Source organism: Acanthaster planci, linkage group LG06, assembly GCF_054643075.1.
Source record: "Acanthaster planci isolate LZ-2023a linkage group LG06, COTS_SCS, whole genome shotgun sequence".
Lineage (NCBI taxonomy): Eukaryota > Metazoa > Echinodermata > Asteroidea > Valvatida > Acanthasteridae > Acanthaster > Acanthaster planci.
The window spans coordinates 19,518,811-19,536,469 of record NC_141782.1 but is presented as its reverse complement, the minus strand read 5'-3'; the positions used below and the strand labels follow the sequence as shown (position 1 = coordinate 19,536,469).

Sequence of the window (17,659 nt, the reverse complement as noted above, 5' to 3'; positions counted from 1 at the left end):
TTCTGAGCTTGTGCAAGTTAGCTAGCTCTAAATCAGGAGATAGAGGGCGCTGTTGATCGTCCAACATGGCAGTCTGTGTCGCAGTGATAGCGAAGGAGGTACAGTATTGTTAGAATAGAACCTTGTTCCTTTTTACCCCAATCCAATAAAGCATTTGTTATCATTGGGTATCTGTAACGTTTTGAGTATGACACTGATATGGGGGATTGTATACCTGGGAACCCCCAGTTTTCTTGTCATTTTAATCTCGCAAAACTGGCCGCTAGGTACTAGTCCTAGTAATAAGGGTCAACTCGCACGCACCCGGCATCATGGGCAGGCCTGTATGTACTGGGTTTACCTGCTTTACACGGTTTACAGTCAATCAATTCAATCAGTTTTACTTTATTTACCACCACAAAGATAGGATAAATACACATTATTAAGATCAATTATATAATTAAGGTTGACAAGCTTTGCTAAAAAGCAAAGCTTGTCCAGAAGTGGCCGCCACATTAATTAAGTTAAGGTTACATCAAGAGATTGCACATGTACTCATACAACATAAGACTTTAAGAGACAATATACATGTAAATTAATAAAACATGGACATACATATGACAAGTAAACCCGTTATCTTTATAAATAATTATTTAACAAGCAAGTCTTATATTTAAATTTAAATACTGACTTACTGCCAATACTTTTAACAAGGAATCTAATGAACTCCATAATTTTGGTCCTTTGTGTCTTATCGTGGTTGCAGCAAGTTTAGTATGCGATAAAACCCTGTGGAAGTCAGTACGTTGCCTAGCATAATAGTGATGAACATTTTCATTTTTTCTAAACATAGAATAGGCCTAAATGGATTTGGGCAATCTGGTTTGATTTACGTTGATGCACGAAGGTACCCAGTTGAAGATGATATATATCTTGTATGTTTCCACAGGGTTTTATCGCGTACTAAACTTGCTGCAACCACAATAAGACACAAAGGACCAAAATTATGGAGTTTACATTCAACAAAAAGAGGATCACTACGATCCTGAAAGCTTGTCAAGTTGATTATTCTCAATACCTTTTTTTGCAGTCTTAATATTCTATTCACTTCGTCCCATTTCTACATCGCCCCTAACCACTTCGCCACATTGCCCCATACCCGCATCGCCCCTTCGCCCCATTTCCACTTTGCCGTCTGTTTTGAGTGTGTTACAAGCCTCTTCAAAAAATGGTTGAGGAGTTTCACAAACGACATGAAACGACATGTAGTTACAGAAAACTCTACGGCATTAAATTAATGTCCCCTGTGTTGTCCATTATGTGTCAAAGGTGCGGATGTAGGAGCCGGTATCAGGGTTATCATCGTTTATAAGTTATTGACCATTTGTCATGTTTGTGGACTAGTTTTTCTTTGGTGTTTATTTGTACACGATGACTTAGGTAGGCTTTGTAGCTGCCTTTCAACCACACCCTAAATAAATTTCCCAGAACGTCTCAGGGGGATTAAAATCAGGAAAAAGGGGAAGAAATGTTATTGTAATTCATTCAGGGTATTAAAAGGGAGACAAATTATCGTAATGCTTTGCGTCACAATTCGTCAAGTCGTTTGGTCGTGTGTTTTCGTCGAGGGTACAAGTTGACTGGGGTACGAGTTGGCTGGGGTACAAGTTGACCTGGGTACAAGTTGACTAGGGTACGAGTTAACTCGGGTACGAGCTGACCCAAACCTGCCGCTAAGTCCCCCAAAATAAAGGCACCTCTCTCTTTATCATGTTTATTGCACTGACCCTATTTTTTGAAGATTTTAGATTTTAAATTGTGAGAAAATGTGACTTTCTTACTGATAAACCAGCCATGCAAATTTGAATCCACCATGTGTCATGTGTAAAAACACTCACAGTTTCCCCCTCATTATTTCCCTCAAAACTCATCACTCTGCCCTTTTTCATGTTTTTTTACAACATGGCATGATGATGATGTCACAGTCATCTACATGTACCAAGGTGAATTCAAAAGCTGAAATGTAGCTCTCCCTTCTATTATAGGAACAGGGTCCCCAACTTTACTATCTCCCAGTTATGTGTGAAATATTCCAGAATAGTTCGGCGCTGCTGCAGCTGTAGTCAGGTAGTAGTGGTCCGGCCCCCTGAGTTGACCACAGATGCAGGCATGTCAGGCTACATGTAGTTCATCATGTCCATGCACGGCGGATATCCTGTGCACAAACATGACAAACCAGTATTGAGACTGCTCTGAAGTATTTTCAAAGTAAACACTTGAATACATGTTGTTTCCCTGCCAAATGTGACATTTTAGGACATGCGTACTGCACAGTTTCCCTGTTAAATTCCAGTGTTCCTGCTAAGCATGTTGCCGTTTTTAATGTTAGGCCTACTGGTACTACATTCAAATGGCACACACGTTTTGAACCAACTTGACCTTGCATATCGCGACCGAATTTCGCAAAGATCACGTCAGCCTTCTGACCAACCCTTTGGTGAGCCCAGACGAGCGGCTGTCCAGGTAAACCCGCATGTAATGAGTGAGACTGTTTGGAGTGCGGTATGCCAACACGTGCTGCTCAGTCTCTTTTCAGGCATGTCAGGACGGACACTTAGGGACAGACTTCAGGGACGGACATTAAGGGACTGACTGGACAGACAGACAGAGAAATGATGGACACTGACACCTTTAATCATGGGTTTCTAATGGCAATCACAATGTTTTTAATTACTGATATCCTTCTATTTGGCAAAAAACTTCATCGAATAATTAATCAAAGAACAGCACCTTTGCAGATGGTAAGGACTGTAAAGCACAGCCAGAACTCCTGGCCCACTGCGGAAACTACGAGAACTCCTGGGAACCCCAGCCAGCACACGGACTGAACTCCCTCCTCCAAAAGGTCCCCATTCCATCCCCAGCTTCCGATCCCCTATCGTTCCTACCCAGTAGATCAGCACTCCAGACGCTGAGCAGCGATTCACATACATGTCCTTCCTCTGTGACGCACCATGATCATCTCCCCGCTGCGCTCACGCTGTCCGGTGTCTACCAATTGGGGGCACTGCGTAAACAGCCACTAGCTCTGCGAACTCGCTGCAAGCACGCTTTTGCGCTACAATATCATTAAGATGTAAGTGCACTTCCCAGCCTCCCTTGTGCTGACGACTACTTTGTGACGTGTACATGTATGATGGATGATTGCATGCTACAGAGTAATGTCTTGAAGTACTGTAAGTAATCGCATGCAAGCAGCTAGCTTTGTAGCTAAGGGACTAACTCCTACCACACCATGCGTGAAAAACTTTCAAGAGGAATCCTCTACACGTTGATTTTCACAGAACTATCCGCTGTACATCACCACAATACCGACGGAAAATGAACTCAAGTTTCACTACACTGTGCACACGTGTCTGGATGTCATCGAGGAGAAGGTGTCGGCTGTCGGGAAGAGTGTGAATGACCCCAGGGAATTGTATCTTGGCCTGCTGTATCCGACAGAGGACTACAAAGTCTATGGCTACGTCACAAACACAAAAGTCAAGTTTGTCATTGTGGTGGAGTCATCCAATATGCAGCTGCGAGACAACGAGATCCGAAATGTGAGTCTCTGGTTTCCTCTGTGGAAAAGAATTCTATATACAGACACCGCTTTATGACCTGTGCATTAACCCTGTGAGACTGGTCTGAAATATTTTTGTTGTTTTCTAACTGAATACCTCAATATTGTCATTTCTTCATTTGACTTTCTAGGCCATTTTATTGCTTCCATTTGCCTAATTGGTCACTGCAGGAAAGATAAGTGGTGTCTGTATATGGAATCAATAATAAAATCTTATCCCAAACCCATCAAATTTCATTTAATACGCGAAATGCATAGTAACCGACTGCCCCTCACCCATGCGTGGAAGAGCCTTGGGTGTGAAGAAGTTGCAGATAAGGCCGTGTCCGAGCGGGCTTCCAAACATACGGCTAGGTCTTTTGTCTACATGTCTCCATGCATTTCCAATGGAGCGAAGACCTAGACCTAGCTCTAGACAACATAACTGACAGAATGGGGGCCGAGCTCAGAGGCCATTTCATGCATATGTAAATGCGTACTACCAGACGAACTTAAATCGTTCACTAATTGCGACAGAAAGCGTGTAGTTTTGCAGAATTTTCTGCAAAATACACTGTCCGCAGGCGTATTTAGTAATTTCAACACAGCATTTATGGAATGCGGGATACAAGGCACTTGTGGACAATATTTGAGCTGTTTTCGCCAGGTAAAAATGTGAGAAAAAAACCATTGAAAAAAATTGCGCATTGTGGGAGGACTTTTATACCGTGGACGTTAGTCGCAATGCAATGTAGATGACGTCCAACCTGGGCTAGGGAACCCCCGGAATCAGGCAGGGACTGAAAACCCAATCCTTAGAAGGGACTCAACCCGGGTCAGAGAGGTGTAAGACAAGGAAAGTTTTGCATTCTTTTGAGGGTATCACCTGATGGCCCAGACACTTTTTCTTCTTCTGCGTCTTGGGTCTGTGTTTTGGGTAATACAAGAATACGGTATGCCCAGTGTATTTATTGTGGTGTTGAAATTTTGAAGATTCAGAAAGATACTAGCTCCCTGACTCAAGATTTAAAAGTTGGATGGTTTTCCCTATCATATTAAGGTCTTTTTTTATATTTCATGAGGGAGTTTCTCTAAGCTGCCAAACGTCTTTTTCACAAGGGTTCACACATTGAGCAGATGGCTTGCACCTTCTGCTGATTGTGAAAACTTGCTGTAACATGTTACTGGCCAACTTGGAACATTGCTGGTGACTGGTTCTCGGCCAAGTTTTGCCTGGCAAAAGAACTCAATGAACTTTTTTTTTCAGCTGCGAGCTCCCAAAAGTTAGGCCCCAGACATTACATAGGAGGGCATATTTTTGTTCTGTGTTATAGTCACAGACACTTCCAACTCATTTATATGTGAGCTGTCACTGCAAAATGAGCTGAAAGTCAGAATTTTCAAAAACTGAGATATTGGTATTTTTGAATTCAGCAGAAAGAGAGCTTTCCAATAGTATGTACGTGGAACACTTAGGGTAAAGTACCAGGTGACAATGTGACATTATTCTGGCAGCTTTGCGTCTTTGTTCCCGACATTGTTTCAACATTTCACACCAGGCACAAATAATGCTATCGTCAAAATTGGTGAGAAAATGAAGTTTTTAAATATTTGATCCTGGAGGCGGGTTACTCTTTTCATTAAAAAAAATAAAATTTTGTGTAATTTATTAAATATTACAAAACCCCCAAAGTGACCTTCACTTCAATAATTATGACTTTGAATTCTCAGAATAGGGAAGGGCAGGATGCGACTTTACTCTCATTTTGACAGATCACATGTAATAAATATTCCTATCACTCAGTGGCGGCTGTCAGTTCAAGAAGCATGAATGAATTTGTTTTGTCTTTTCTTTTTTTAGATGTTCAAGACTCTCCACAATGCCTATGTGGACATGCTGTGCAATCCTTTCTACACCCCAGGCGAAAACATTAAATCCAAGTATGTATGGAATATTCATGTCTGTGATTGTGTTATAGTGTTGCAGTATGATGTTGAATTTCAAGGATTTTCAGTCAGAGCTCTCGTAAAAAGGTTGCTGGGATGAGCTTGCTTACCTTATCACTGGAACATTGTTGGAGTGTTTTATTTTGACTGTAAATGTGTGACTTTGGAAAGCCGAGCTAATACGTTACAAACTGTGTAAAGATCAAGAATGTGGCACATCTGCTGCCAAAATATCTCCTCGGATAATTTTACCCCTCTGTTTTGCCTCTTCTCTGCAGGACTTTTGACAACACAGTGATGCAGATGATGGTACAAGACTGAAATATGTCTCTCCCAAAATACATGTCTCGTCAAGCATTTGCTGAGGGGGAGAATGATAAAGGTGGACATTGAAATGAAATACATGTACCTGCCCTGTTGGCAGAGGGCGGAAGTGGGATGCCTATCTATCTGTAGGCAGGTGGAAAACAAGATCATTTGTGGAAACAAGTTTTAAGAGGTGGTGCAGGCACAGTATTAAGGATACAGTAAACTCGGACTAAGTTGGCATCGCGTAACTCGTCATGTCGTCTAAGTTGGCCTTTTGACAAAAGTCCTGTAATGCATTTCCATTGACAATTTTCATTTCTAAGTCGGCATTTCGTATAAGTCAGCATGTTTTTCTCATTCCCTTTTCCACAAAACCACAAAAATTCCTGTGTGTAAATTGGCATTAAAAAAAATTGTGCTTCGGTATCAGTTTGCTTAGCCGCAGTTGTCAAGAAGTGTCAAGTGACAAGTCCCACACTGCTTGACTGATGTCTGTTTATTAGCAGCACGTACAGACCGTGGTTGATAATCGGTCAGCATGAGTACACTAATCCCTTTGTTTCGTGCAGTCAGTACAGTTTGTACATTATTCGCATACACGTGTTTGTTCATTCAGTAAAATGAAGAAATCATGGCCTCCAAATCAAGTTCAATGAAACGCAAACTAGCGACAAAAACGTACAAAGAAAAGTACAAGATCGTGAAGTTTTGCGAAGACAATCCTGGGATGCAAAAGGTGGATCTGGCTCAGAAGTTTGGCATTCCCTGAGGAACCTTGTTCGACATCCTGAAGAACAAGGACAAAGATCATTGAAGCTGTGGAAAAATCTGATGCCAGGAAGGGCGGTATAAAGCGCATCAAGCAAGTAACTTTCTAGGATGTGAATTCTGCCTTCATCGCCTGGTTTCGGCAGAAATCCAGTTTGCCAGATATTCGAGTCAGCGGTGAAATGTTGCCAGTTCAGGCACGGAAATTCGCAGCTGATTTTGGCCAGAATGAACCAGAGACTCTCACCCCAAGTTGGATTGAGCGTTTCAAGGCCCGGTGGTGAATCAGCAGAGTCGTGCAGGCGGGTGAATCTGGCGGTGTCGATGGGGCTGTAGTCAACAATTGGAAAGAAAGGCAACTGCAGTGACTACTAGAGAAGTACCGACCAGAGGACATTTATAATGCCGACGAAACTGGACTCTTCTGGCAGATGCTCCCGGAAAACTCCCTCAATTTTAAAGGAGAGTCTCATCACGGGAAAAAAGAAAACAAAGTGCAAAGAACTCTACTTGTTTGTGCCAATATGGATGGCTTGGACAAGCTCCCCATGTATGTCATTGGCAAGAGTGAAAAACTACGCGCATTCAAAAAAGTACGTCACTTGCCAGTTACCTACACTGCCAATAAGAAGGCTTGGATGATGTCTGATTTCTTCGACAAGTGGCTGAAAAACCTGGATAACCAGATGGTACGTGAAGGACGGAAGATTGCCATGGTCGTGGATAAATGCCCAGCCCACCCTCAAAATGAATGCGACAACATCGAACTGGTATTTTTACCGCCGAATACCACAAGCTGCACCCACCGAGGGATGGTGGTGTCTTCAAGAACTTGAACCCACCGCCTGGAGGCAGCAGAGGGAAATTCCCCCTTCAAATGGGATCTCCTTGACGCCCTTTTTGCAGTCAAGAATGCATGGCATCAGGTCACTCAAGCTACTGTTGCTAACTGCTTCCAGGGAGTTGGCTTTGTTTACCCTGACGAGACAGGCCCAGCAGAAACTCCATCTACCAATGATGCTCTGCTGCAAAACGAAGGAGAAGCACGTCAGTTCCGAAACATCTGGGACAATCTAGCAGACATCCTCGGCCAGGATAAGATACCATCACTTGCAGACTATGTGGATATTGATGCGGAGGTTGGAGGCAACACCCAGCAACTCACGGAGGAGGAAATCATTGAATCAGTGAGGTCCAGAAATGCCAACTCGGATACAGAGGTTGAAGATGCTGAATGCACTGGCGGTGTTGATGAGGTCCCCGGTGATCCTGTACCACCTCCTTCTATCCGTGAAGCTCTTGATGTTATTAGGCACTTTGCTTTGTCCACAGAAGTTTTCCAGGAAAATCTGATAGATTTCGGAGATTGCTTGGAAACCTTTCTTATGGCTCAGATGCCCATGAGAATGAAACAATCGCAAATCACTGATTTCTTTTGAAGGGACAGTATGTAGGCCAAAATGGTTTTCAATTTTTGTATCTTCCCATTCACAGCATGAATTTACAAATGTGTAATGAAATTCGACAGTGTTCCATACTTTGCCAAACACAACTTGAAAAGAGGTAGGCCTGGGCCTTATGTTGTCTCTTTTTCCCCCCGAAGTTGTGCAGTACAAGTATACCAGGCAACTGAATGAAAAACGTGGGAAACTTTTAAAGATGAAGCATTGTTAGCCATTTGCTGTTGAAACATTCCTTCTCATAATGTAAAAATAATAGTGTTTGTGAACGCATAATTTACTAGTGTTGTCAAACTTACCCAACAGAAATAAATTTAAGTTCTCAGAGTATTTTTTGAAGTTAGTTGGGTCAATAACGCATGGCAACAAATAAGTTCAGGTACTACATGAAAAGAAAAGGTGCAAGGGAGAACATGTAATTCCAATTTTAAAGCTTTTTTTTTTCTTTTGTGTTAGACTGCTTTTTATTTGCAACAAAATACACCACCCACATGCGCAATAGAGACAGGCTTGCTGGTATACTACCGCTAGACTGTGAGCACATCAATACCAGTAACCCCTCTAGTGCCACAGGCATGCGCTCTGCCCATCTTGGGGGTTGCCTTATTGAATGAACTTAACCAATTTGTGTTCGGATGAGTGTTTTCTGTACCGTAACTGTATAATGTACATGTATATCTGCCAAACTGGGTGATGCTGTGGGTTTCAGCTGTGACAGACTTGCATCAGTCACCAACCCTGTTGTATAGCTGCAGTCAGTGAGCTGTACCGGGCAGCTTGTCAGGATATCGTTTCAACTCCTTGAATCTTTCACAAGTACCCCCCCCGTCCTATGCCTGCATGTTGACCTGATAACACTGTACATGAACTTGTATGTCATCTTTTATGGGCCTGTTCAGTTCTACTGCACCCTGTGTTGGTGGTGTGTCCTTGTTTTTTTCAGAACAGAATCTCCAAACTGACAGGCACTATTTGAAATGCACTACATGTATTTGGGAATAGGGCACCCTGCCAACTAGGATTGTGGATCATATCAAGTTGGATGTTCGGAAGCAAACATGGTGCATGCTGCAGGATCTGCAACGATCATCGCAGGACTGTCCTGGGATGTTCAACTGGGATTACTTTGTTGGGAGGCATGCTGATTTTAATCAAGAACACACAGGTGCATTTTGGGGAGGGAATTTCTTTCCACATGGACATGGGCTGCATTGTAAACAGCCCTACCGCACAGAAAAATAAAATGCCATCGGAAAATTGTGTTCGGTAAGCCTAACTTTCACTTGACTGAAACGCATGGTAAGATTGAAATGTTTAACACAAATGCATACATAAGACCAGAGTGACACACAATCAAGTTGGTTTAACAGAAATTTATTGGGCATCTTCTCACAGGTAACACATCAATACATGAACTGTTGAATTCTAGTCTACTTTATTGAAGTATTGTTGGGGGAAAAAACTACCTACAAGTATTTGAAAAGAAACCCTGTTATTTCCCTAACTGCAATGCTATTACACCTGCCTCCCTCCCTCCCAAAAAAATTCATGGTGTTGATTTCATGTTGGCTATTGTTAAATAATGGAGTAATTAAATTAAACTTAGAGTGAACTATTGTACATATGTAGTCTGAATTTTAAAAAGGAAAAAAAATAACAGAAGATGGTCTCAAAATAATTTGCTGATTTGACTCTATTTGTTGGTTTTGAAGGAATACATATGGTATGGCTCGTATGCATCCTGCTTCAACTAAAATTCGATTGTCCAGTTTTTTGGCCTCTAAAACAAGCCCATGACTGCAATTGAAAAAGCATCTGACTCCAGAACTGCAAAGACATGGGGCAACTCGGCCAACACCCTGACAAATCACATGTAGTTTTCTTTTCTAAAGGGGAAACCATTTTAAGGCACATGGCTTAAAGAGTATCCTTTTGGTACACACGTCTTTGGGGCACTACATGTGGAACAATTACAAGTCCTAACCTTTAAAGTAGAATTTTAAAGGGAATGTTGATATGAAACTAATAAAAAGTGAGCTGGAAAATCAGTGTGCAAGTTGTAAGAGTTCCGTAAGCATGTCCTTAAAATCTCTAACAAAACACAAATCTGCAGTTTTGTTGATGCTGTGACGAATTGGCCCAGGAGAGTCTCTGATTTTGCACGATTCAGTTTTCATTTCCATAACTTTTTTTTAATATTGGCAACCTGCCCACGACCCTCTGGATGTGTAAAAAACAATGAATGCGTCTAGTCTTAACCTTTGCAAGTCTCCAGCAACATAGGCCAACTTTGCCTAAAAATGTCAGCCTAATCTTGGCACTGCATGCTCACCCAGCAAAACGGGGGCTGCAGAGAGCAACGAGAGCATGAACACAGCATCGAAGAGACTTTCGCTGTCTTCCCCTTTCTTGATCCCCCCCTCGACATCAGTAACGATACTATATACATAAACTGGCAGGATCCAGCAGTTTTAACGTTTTGTATTCGCTTTTGCTTTGGATTAATAGAAATTTTGATTCATCTTAATGTTGCCTCAGGCATTAGCTCCCCCCCACCCCAGGAAAATAAAAATTCTGCTTCTTTTTTGACACTGGGCTGTGGTTTGCCAGTTCTTTCTGGAGTAACAATATGCAAAACATACGTACAAATTTCTCAGTAAGGGGAATACCTGGAGTAGCGGCGAGGTCTGTGGAGAGAAGAGAGAGGTCGACCGTTAACAACCTAGAATGGGTATAGCACACGCGCTCCAAAATAGACGGACACGCTCAGCACCCAGCTTGTAAAACAATTAGGTGTGGACAGATTATACTTTGAAATCACTCAAAGGCTGTGTCCGAAACGGTCTTCCAGAGCTGTGGCTAGGTCTACCGTCAGTGCATCTCCGCATATTTCCAATGGAGTGAAGACCTAGACCTACAGTACCTCTAGACAGCCGATTCGGATGTAGCCTATACTTGAAGCACGTGCATTTTCTACCTGCTAAACCTAGTAACAGAAGCTTGCTAATTACTGATTTAAAACTGCTTAATTAAAATACAATGAACTTATGTAGTTCTTTCTGTAATTTCTGCAAAATTACAACTTTCAGTAATCTTCATCTCCGTGTCATTTCTCTCTGTTCGTGAAAGAAAACTGAGTTGACTGGCTTCAATTTTGTGCAGATGCATGTTTTCACTGCTGACTCTGTTCTGACATAAACCTTGAAGATATCCAGTGTCACTTGTATTCAAAGGCTAAACAATTCAATTGTATAGTTAATTGTATACATTTTTCAGTTGCCTGTAGTTATTGAAGAGGTGAAGTTGGTGTTTGTATTGGTGTCAAAGAGACTCCAGGTTCTCCAGATATCGACATCTGGTTCTGTTCAGGAATGCCAGTTTCTCCTGAGGTATTTTGTTTGCATGGGGTAATTACAAATCAGCCTCTGATGGCAACACCCCACAGTGCACAGCCTCCAATCACAACATCGCCATCTTGGTTTCCAGGACATGAAGGAGGAGCACTTACCAATTCCGAATCTATAACTGGCCATCAATCACAGCATTTCTGGATGGGATCGTCTGGACCTACATTTTGTTTTTGTGGTTTTTTTCCTTCTCTTTCGTCATTTTTCTTTATTTTTTCTTATTCTTTGCTTTTTTTTAAATGTTTTTTTTTCTTTATTTTTCTTTTTTTCTTTAATTTTCTTTGTTATGTTTTATTTTATTCTTCTTTTTACAATCCTTTGGTGCAAAAGAATAAAATGTTTTGATTAAAATACAAAGCACAACAAATGGGGCAATTCCACTGTAACAGAATAACATTTTGACACACAGTGGTGGTGCGTGGCGAAAAGATCATTAACAGATGACTTCTAGCACCCACTTTAACCCCTTCGTGCCGGGACACGGCTAGAGTCGCCGTAAAAATTGAGATCTTCGGCCCGCTTTTCAGCTATTATTCACAGCCCACGTTCGAGCAAACACGGTTCAAGAAGGCAGACCCTGGCTCTTGTACATATGGTGATTGGCCTTTGTGCGTAGCCCAGAAATGAAAAGACTGAATTTGCATCATAATCACCAGCTTCACAATAGTCCCCACTTTGAAAAGAGGCAGCGGGAATGTGGAAGCGTGAGTAGAGCCACATGCCACCGAACAATCAGCCTTTTCACCGTGTAATTCAAAGCGCGCAGGGCACGCAGGGCCACAAACCGAGAATCTGCAGTTTGGCAGGTGGCCTTCATGGCCAAGCAAGGCTGCAATTCTTGGAGTCGGCTTTCGGGAAGAAATTCCTGTCGTCAAGGGGTTTAGTTCCATGTTTGGTTTGTTTTTTATAAATACGTTGCAAACCGGTGGTCCTTGGGAAACTAGAAGTCATCTGTGAATGGTCCTTTTGCTATTTCAAGGAAGTATTCATAATAAACTTTTATTAACTTCAGATGCGTCAAAATGTCAGTTTGTTACAGTGGAATTGCAGAACACACAACAAACACTCTACGTAGATTTTTTTTTGTTGCTGGAAAATGAACCAATACACGTAAACCAAGAAAACAATCTAATAAATACATGCACTGGGAAATGCAAGATCCTGGAACTTCACTTCGTGGTGACCATGCTTTTTCCATGGTTCATCAAAAATGTTTTTAATTGACATTTCTGCAATAACACCCCAAACATCGTATCTATCAAAATCCAGCAAATGGTTTCAACTGGATTTTAATGGATGCAGGGACACAGCAGCCAAGCCACTACCCTTACACAGGGCTTGATGACTTAACTTTGTTATGCAAACCAAGTGCTGCAGGGCCCAGTGTTGTGAAGCTCTTAAGCAGGGGACTGCACTTGTCAAATTTATTACAAAGCAAAAATCAGCCAGGGACCAGTCACGAGCAGCAAGGCATAAATGGCATTGCAGCCTGTAACCTGCTTTTGATAAGCAGATGTTGACAGCCCCTGGAAAATGGCTTGAGGTTTGAATACTGCACCCTGCTCAGAGTTTGGCAAGTTCAAGAAGATTTCTAGGAAAACTACAGAGAGAGTAAGAACTGTTGATACTGAGCCTAATTAAATTCCAGTCCTGACCATGTGACAAAGTGACACAGGTATGTACGTGTAGAGTGGTGAGAAACTTTTTAAACACAAAGTGGCAATGGTAGACAAATGAGGATCGGATGTAAAGCAGTCATATTTTCCTGGGATTGGGCCATTTCTGTTTTTTCATGCAAATGTAGATTGAATTCGATGCTGCAAAACTCACTAAATTTGGAATGGGTTCAAGTTTTGGCAAATTCTTGGTGTAAGAACTTTCCACAATGTCCAAAAGGGATGTTTGACATTTGCTTTGCCGCCACTACAAACAACCTCACCAAACACAAGGCAACAAGACTGCCTCTTCCTGGTGCAAACCGGTTTCCCCAGTCATGCCCAAATGCACAGGGTGAAATTACCTGTATCTTCTCGGCCTGTATCCGCTGTAGAGGTTGGCATAAGGACTGTACCCACCACGGTACACTGACCTGGCAGCACCACGGAATCGTGCCCGGCCGGGGCGGTCTGTAGTAGAAATACCTGGCCGATTGGTGCGCTTTGCACTCACCTAGCAGGCAAACAAAGGACCGATTTGAAAACTATCGAAAACAGGGATTTGCAAACCCACTCATTTTACAAATCACTGCAAAGAGTCAATGCTTTCATATTCTAAAAAAACGTTTTGGAGTGCCTCAGTGCCATGCAGCATAATGACCAGACTGATGTATGCTGGATGTCCAATGAAGTATCGTTTGTGGATGGGAAGATGAACACGTCAGCGAATTAAGCTTACACACCTTAATCTGCCGTCCCTTGAACAGAGATTCATGGAGGGCTAATGCAGGCTCTACCATATCCTTGTCGGAAAATTCCACGTAGGCAAATCTGGAAAACAACATCAGTTCCCGTGTTACACTTTCAAGCAAAGCAGGCATGGGTCCAGGAAAAAGTCCCTGTCACTGTTGACGAAGGGAGGGGTGTAGCATTGAGCTGAACTGCACAGCTGCCATGTGGCTGGAACCAAGTTGTAGGCATCACTGGTCTGTGCGCATTCAGATGAAAATCGAGTTTTGCACCCACTTGCACACCGAGAAGTGCATGAGCAAGCATATTGTTGTACAAACAATCGCCCTATCCGAATTCTGTGTCCAGACCGAGGTTTAGCTCTTTTCCGGTCACAAATACGCGACAACAGATGTGGAAAGCCTATTCTTGGTACAGCCAATGCATTTTGTAAAGGCCATTGAGCAACAGCTCATCAACCTGAAAAAAAACCCTAGATCTTTCTGGTAATGAGATCCGTAGAAATGCACGGATACAATCCTTGGACCATACCACCACTGCGAGGCTTTATCTCAAGACTGCTCAGGACTTGCAGTCCACTCCTTAAGTAGAAAAAACTGTGTTGGGTAAGCTTGAGTTTGTTTCTGCATTCAATTGGGGACCCTGAACAATAGAGGACAATAAGGTCCCCGATTGACAACTGTGTACAAGACGTATGGGTGGTCTTCTCAAAAATTAAAGTACAAACAAAAGAGGATCAATAGGGGGTCCCCAGTTGCAGGCAAATACACACTTGTGTGTACACGTAACACGCTCACCTGTAATTATTCTAATCACGACTTACCCCTTTGGATGGCCGGTAAATTTGTCACATAGAATTGTGACTCTGTTTATCGATCCACAGCCATGGAAATGCTCCTCTAACTCTTCTGCAGTCGTGGAGTAGTCAACCTATTGGCAACAAATAATAATAAATTCTAGGTTATGTCTGGGACCTGTGACATTTCAACTGCAGCACATTTTGCCATGAAAGTTTCATTTCTCACAATTAGCTGCCAATCTGCACAAGCCACATTTCAGAGGGGGAGGGGGGATAGAGGTGGGAGGGGGGACTGATATGAACTTTTTACCAGGCTAGCAGGCAGTGCGATGTCTAATCATCCTCAGTACTAATTTCATTTGAGGAGAGGGGAGGACTTTATCTGGTTTCAGCTGACAAGAATAGTGTATCGACACATTTCAAAATGGATGTTGATTCAAATCCCCCAATCCAAACATGAGGGACTTTCTCTCTGAGCAAGGCGCCACTTCTTAGGATGCGTAAAAAGCCTGTGGAGAGTCAAAAACATCTTCAAAGTGTTTCTAAACAAAACTGTACATGGTTCTCAGCTTCAGATTCACGTTTTCAAACATTTTTTTAAAAAAATGGCCTACTTACGGCGAAAAAATGTGCTGTCAAGATTCAATACTCCTTCCTTAAAAAGAAAAACCCTTCATTTCCATTCAGTAAATGTTGAAAGACTCTCTCCCGCACTTACATAGCCCAAGAAAATAGAGATGATTTTCCTGATGAGAGGATGGGGGAGAACAGTACGCATTCCCCTCAGTGCCACTTTAACTCACCAACTGCTGTAAAAGTAACAGACGGTCAGAAGCCCAATTCACTGTCTCGTAACACTACGCAAATCTCTCACATGCCACCCGGCCCATTTTAGCCGACTTACATTTCCCACATAAACTGATCTGCTGTCCACCTCCTGTTTGTCCTCCAGGGACAACGGCGCAGCCGGGCCGGGTGCCGGCGGGGAGCTCATGTTCATCTGTTTCTCCACTTCACTCTGCATCTCCTTGAGCTTCTCGGCTTCCTCTTCCATTTCTCGGACCCGAGCCTTGATGGCCTCAAGTTCCTGCAGAACACCAGACATCCACATCGAAACACTGAAATGTTGAAATCAGCTGATATAACATGTACAAATGACAGCACAAATAAGTGAGCAAAGTATTTCAAAAGTGTAGGCGTTTTCGAAATTCCACCTTTTAATTGTAGACACACGATGGAGATCACCACTGGTTGACACTGTTAGTTTCAACATCTGTGGGGCATGATCAATGATCAGTTCTGGACAAAATTTTCTTGTTTACATTCCCTTGTAAAATCAACTGGGTACGAGTCAAATTCAACACAGAAAATATTGATCTGTATGCTTAGAAAACACAGGGTTTGTGCATGGGGTGTAAAGTGATATCGGATAGGGAACTCTTTCCTAAATAAGAATGACATGCATGGTCATAGCTGACACTGCACTAGTACATAGCACTCATGACTTTAACTGTTTGTTAATGTACTGGAAATGATGTCACATGGCGCGCCAGCCTAGCGGACCATTCACAACTGATTCCTGAGCGCCGCAATGTCCGGTAGCTGTGATCACACCTAAACTGTACTCCGGACATTGAGGCACTCAGGGATCAAGTCGTCGGCGCGTATGTGCCAACATCGCATGTGACGTTGTCTCCAGCACATTAACATACAGTTCAAATCGCTTTTTGAACAAGACGGTGACTTCGAGCTCGACAACAAGAGCCAAACATCACTGCCTGTCCTCATCCACGTGTGGCCTCAACAGAAAGTGTTCACTGTGTGACAGTGTGCTCATGTGCACTGGTACCCAATGGCGGTTGCTCATCGTTCCTACAATTCGGGCATAATGAGGAGTCCTGTGATTGGTCAGTGTGACCCCCAGCGCGCCGCAGCCAACTGCAATTTCAACCATTCAGTCCAGTCATGGTGAAGAATTACACACACATGTACGGAAAGCGGCTGCAGCCAATTTCCGTGTGTTGTCAGGTTGTGTTTGGATTGCAGCTTGGTTACGGCTCGTCTTCACAAGCACACATGTGAACCACATGACTCTCAGACGCTGATCGAGAAATATTTGCACCATTTTTTTGAAAACGGTATGATTTTGGCCCCTTTTTTTCTTGGTACAAAGTACAAAGATATGTAAACTACCATACTGTACATAGATCTTGGGGGAAATGGAGCACCATTTCTACGGGTACACAACTAGAATAAAATAGCTATTCGTGCCGTGTTAAACATCATGCAGAGCCTTTGGTGAAAAAGGCTAATTTCTGTGGGGTTCGTGGGAGCGGAGCGGACCCCACAGTTCTTGGGGGTAGGCCCCTAATGTATGATCTTGATGATTGGATTAACAGTGATCAACCATTGTCAACAAAGGATGAAAACACAATGTAAATCATGATAATTATCAATCAAGCTCAACTACTGAAGGCAATGAATAGTGCACTCACAGCATCCTCAACACCTGTTTCATCTGCACCGGGTGACTGAAGCCCTTGTGAAGTTTCTTCATCAGGTCCAGCAACTAATGCATCTTCTGCTTGATCGTCAAGAAAATCCGCCATCTTGAAATGAAATTGAGATTAAAGTGGCTAACACGGTTGATAGTACATCGACTTTTTACCAGACACATATTCTTCAAGCTGTACTTCTTTGAAAAGTATCATAGAACAGGCATACTTACATCTGCTGACTCCGATGTTACTGGATTGAATAAGGCAAATTAAATAAATGGGCACGTATGTTGGAACCGTTCCACACAAACGAGCCCAATCACTCCTTTCATGCGCGAGAGGGCGCTCTGTGGCTTTGCGATTGTTGTTTACCTCAAATACATGTATCAAAATGGGATCAGGTCAACTCGGACCCAAACCAACTCGGACCCATTCCAACTCGGACCCATGCCAACTCGGACCCAGGACCAACTCGGACCCACG

The 17,659-nt window shown here is 42.7% G+C and overlaps 2 protein-coding genes across 2 annotated transcripts; one reads left to right on the top strand and one right to left on the bottom strand.

The window, feature by feature from the left end:
- Positions 1-7: 7 nt before the first annotated feature.
- trappc2l (trafficking protein particle complex 2 like) lies at positions 8-9,745 on the top strand. Its single transcript, XM_022238809.2, has 4 exons — positions 8-98; positions 3,324-3,584; positions 5,445-5,524; positions 5,809-9,745. The coding sequence occupies exons 1-4, from the start codon at positions 66-68 to the stop codon at positions 5,849-5,851; spliced, it is 417 nt and encodes a 138-aa protein (XP_022094501.1). The 5' UTR covers positions 8-65; the 3' UTR covers positions 5,852-9,745.
- Positions 9,746-9,858: 113 nt separating this feature from the next.
- On the bottom strand, positions 9,859-17,560 carry LOC110981317 (polyadenylate-binding protein 2-B-like). Its single transcript, XM_022238808.2, has 7 exons — positions 17,407-17,560; positions 17,174-17,287; positions 15,583-15,765; positions 14,703-14,809; positions 13,873-13,960; positions 13,495-13,643; positions 9,859-10,754 (listed from the first exon to the last, which is right to left on the bottom strand). The coding sequence occupies exons 2-7, from the start codon at positions 17,285-17,287 to the stop codon at positions 10,721-10,723; spliced, it is 675 nt and encodes a 224-aa protein (XP_022094500.1). The 5' UTR covers positions 17,407-17,560; the 3' UTR covers positions 9,859-10,720.
- Between the last annotated feature and the right edge of the window lie 99 nt (positions 17,561-17,659).

Excerpts from the sequence above, each read along its gene's own strand:
- trappc2l (XM_022238809.2), top strand. The coding sequence starts at position 66 with ATGGCAGTCTGTGTCGCAGTGATAGCGAAGGAG. Across the intron at positions 99-3,323 it reads TCGCAGTGATAGCGAAGGAG|AACTATCCGCTGTACATCAC; the intron begins GTACAGTATTGT and ends TGATTTTCACAG. Across the intron at positions 3,585-5,444 it reads GAGACAACGAGATCCGAAAT|ATGTTCAAGACTCTCCACAA; the intron begins GTGAGTCTCTGG and ends TTCTTTTTTTAG.
- LOC110981317 (XM_022238808.2), bottom strand. The coding sequence starts at position 17,287 with ATGGCGGATTTTCTTGACGATCAAGCAGAAGATGCATTAGTTGCTGGA. Across the intron at positions 15,766-17,173 it reads AAACAGGTGTTGAGGATGCT|GAACTTGAGGCCATCAAGGC; the intron begins GTGAGTGCACTA and ends GGTGTTCTGCAG. Across the intron at positions 14,810-15,582 it reads GATCAGTTTATGTGGGAAAT|GTTGACTACTCCACGACTGC; the intron begins GTAAGTCGGCTA and ends TGTTGCCAATAG.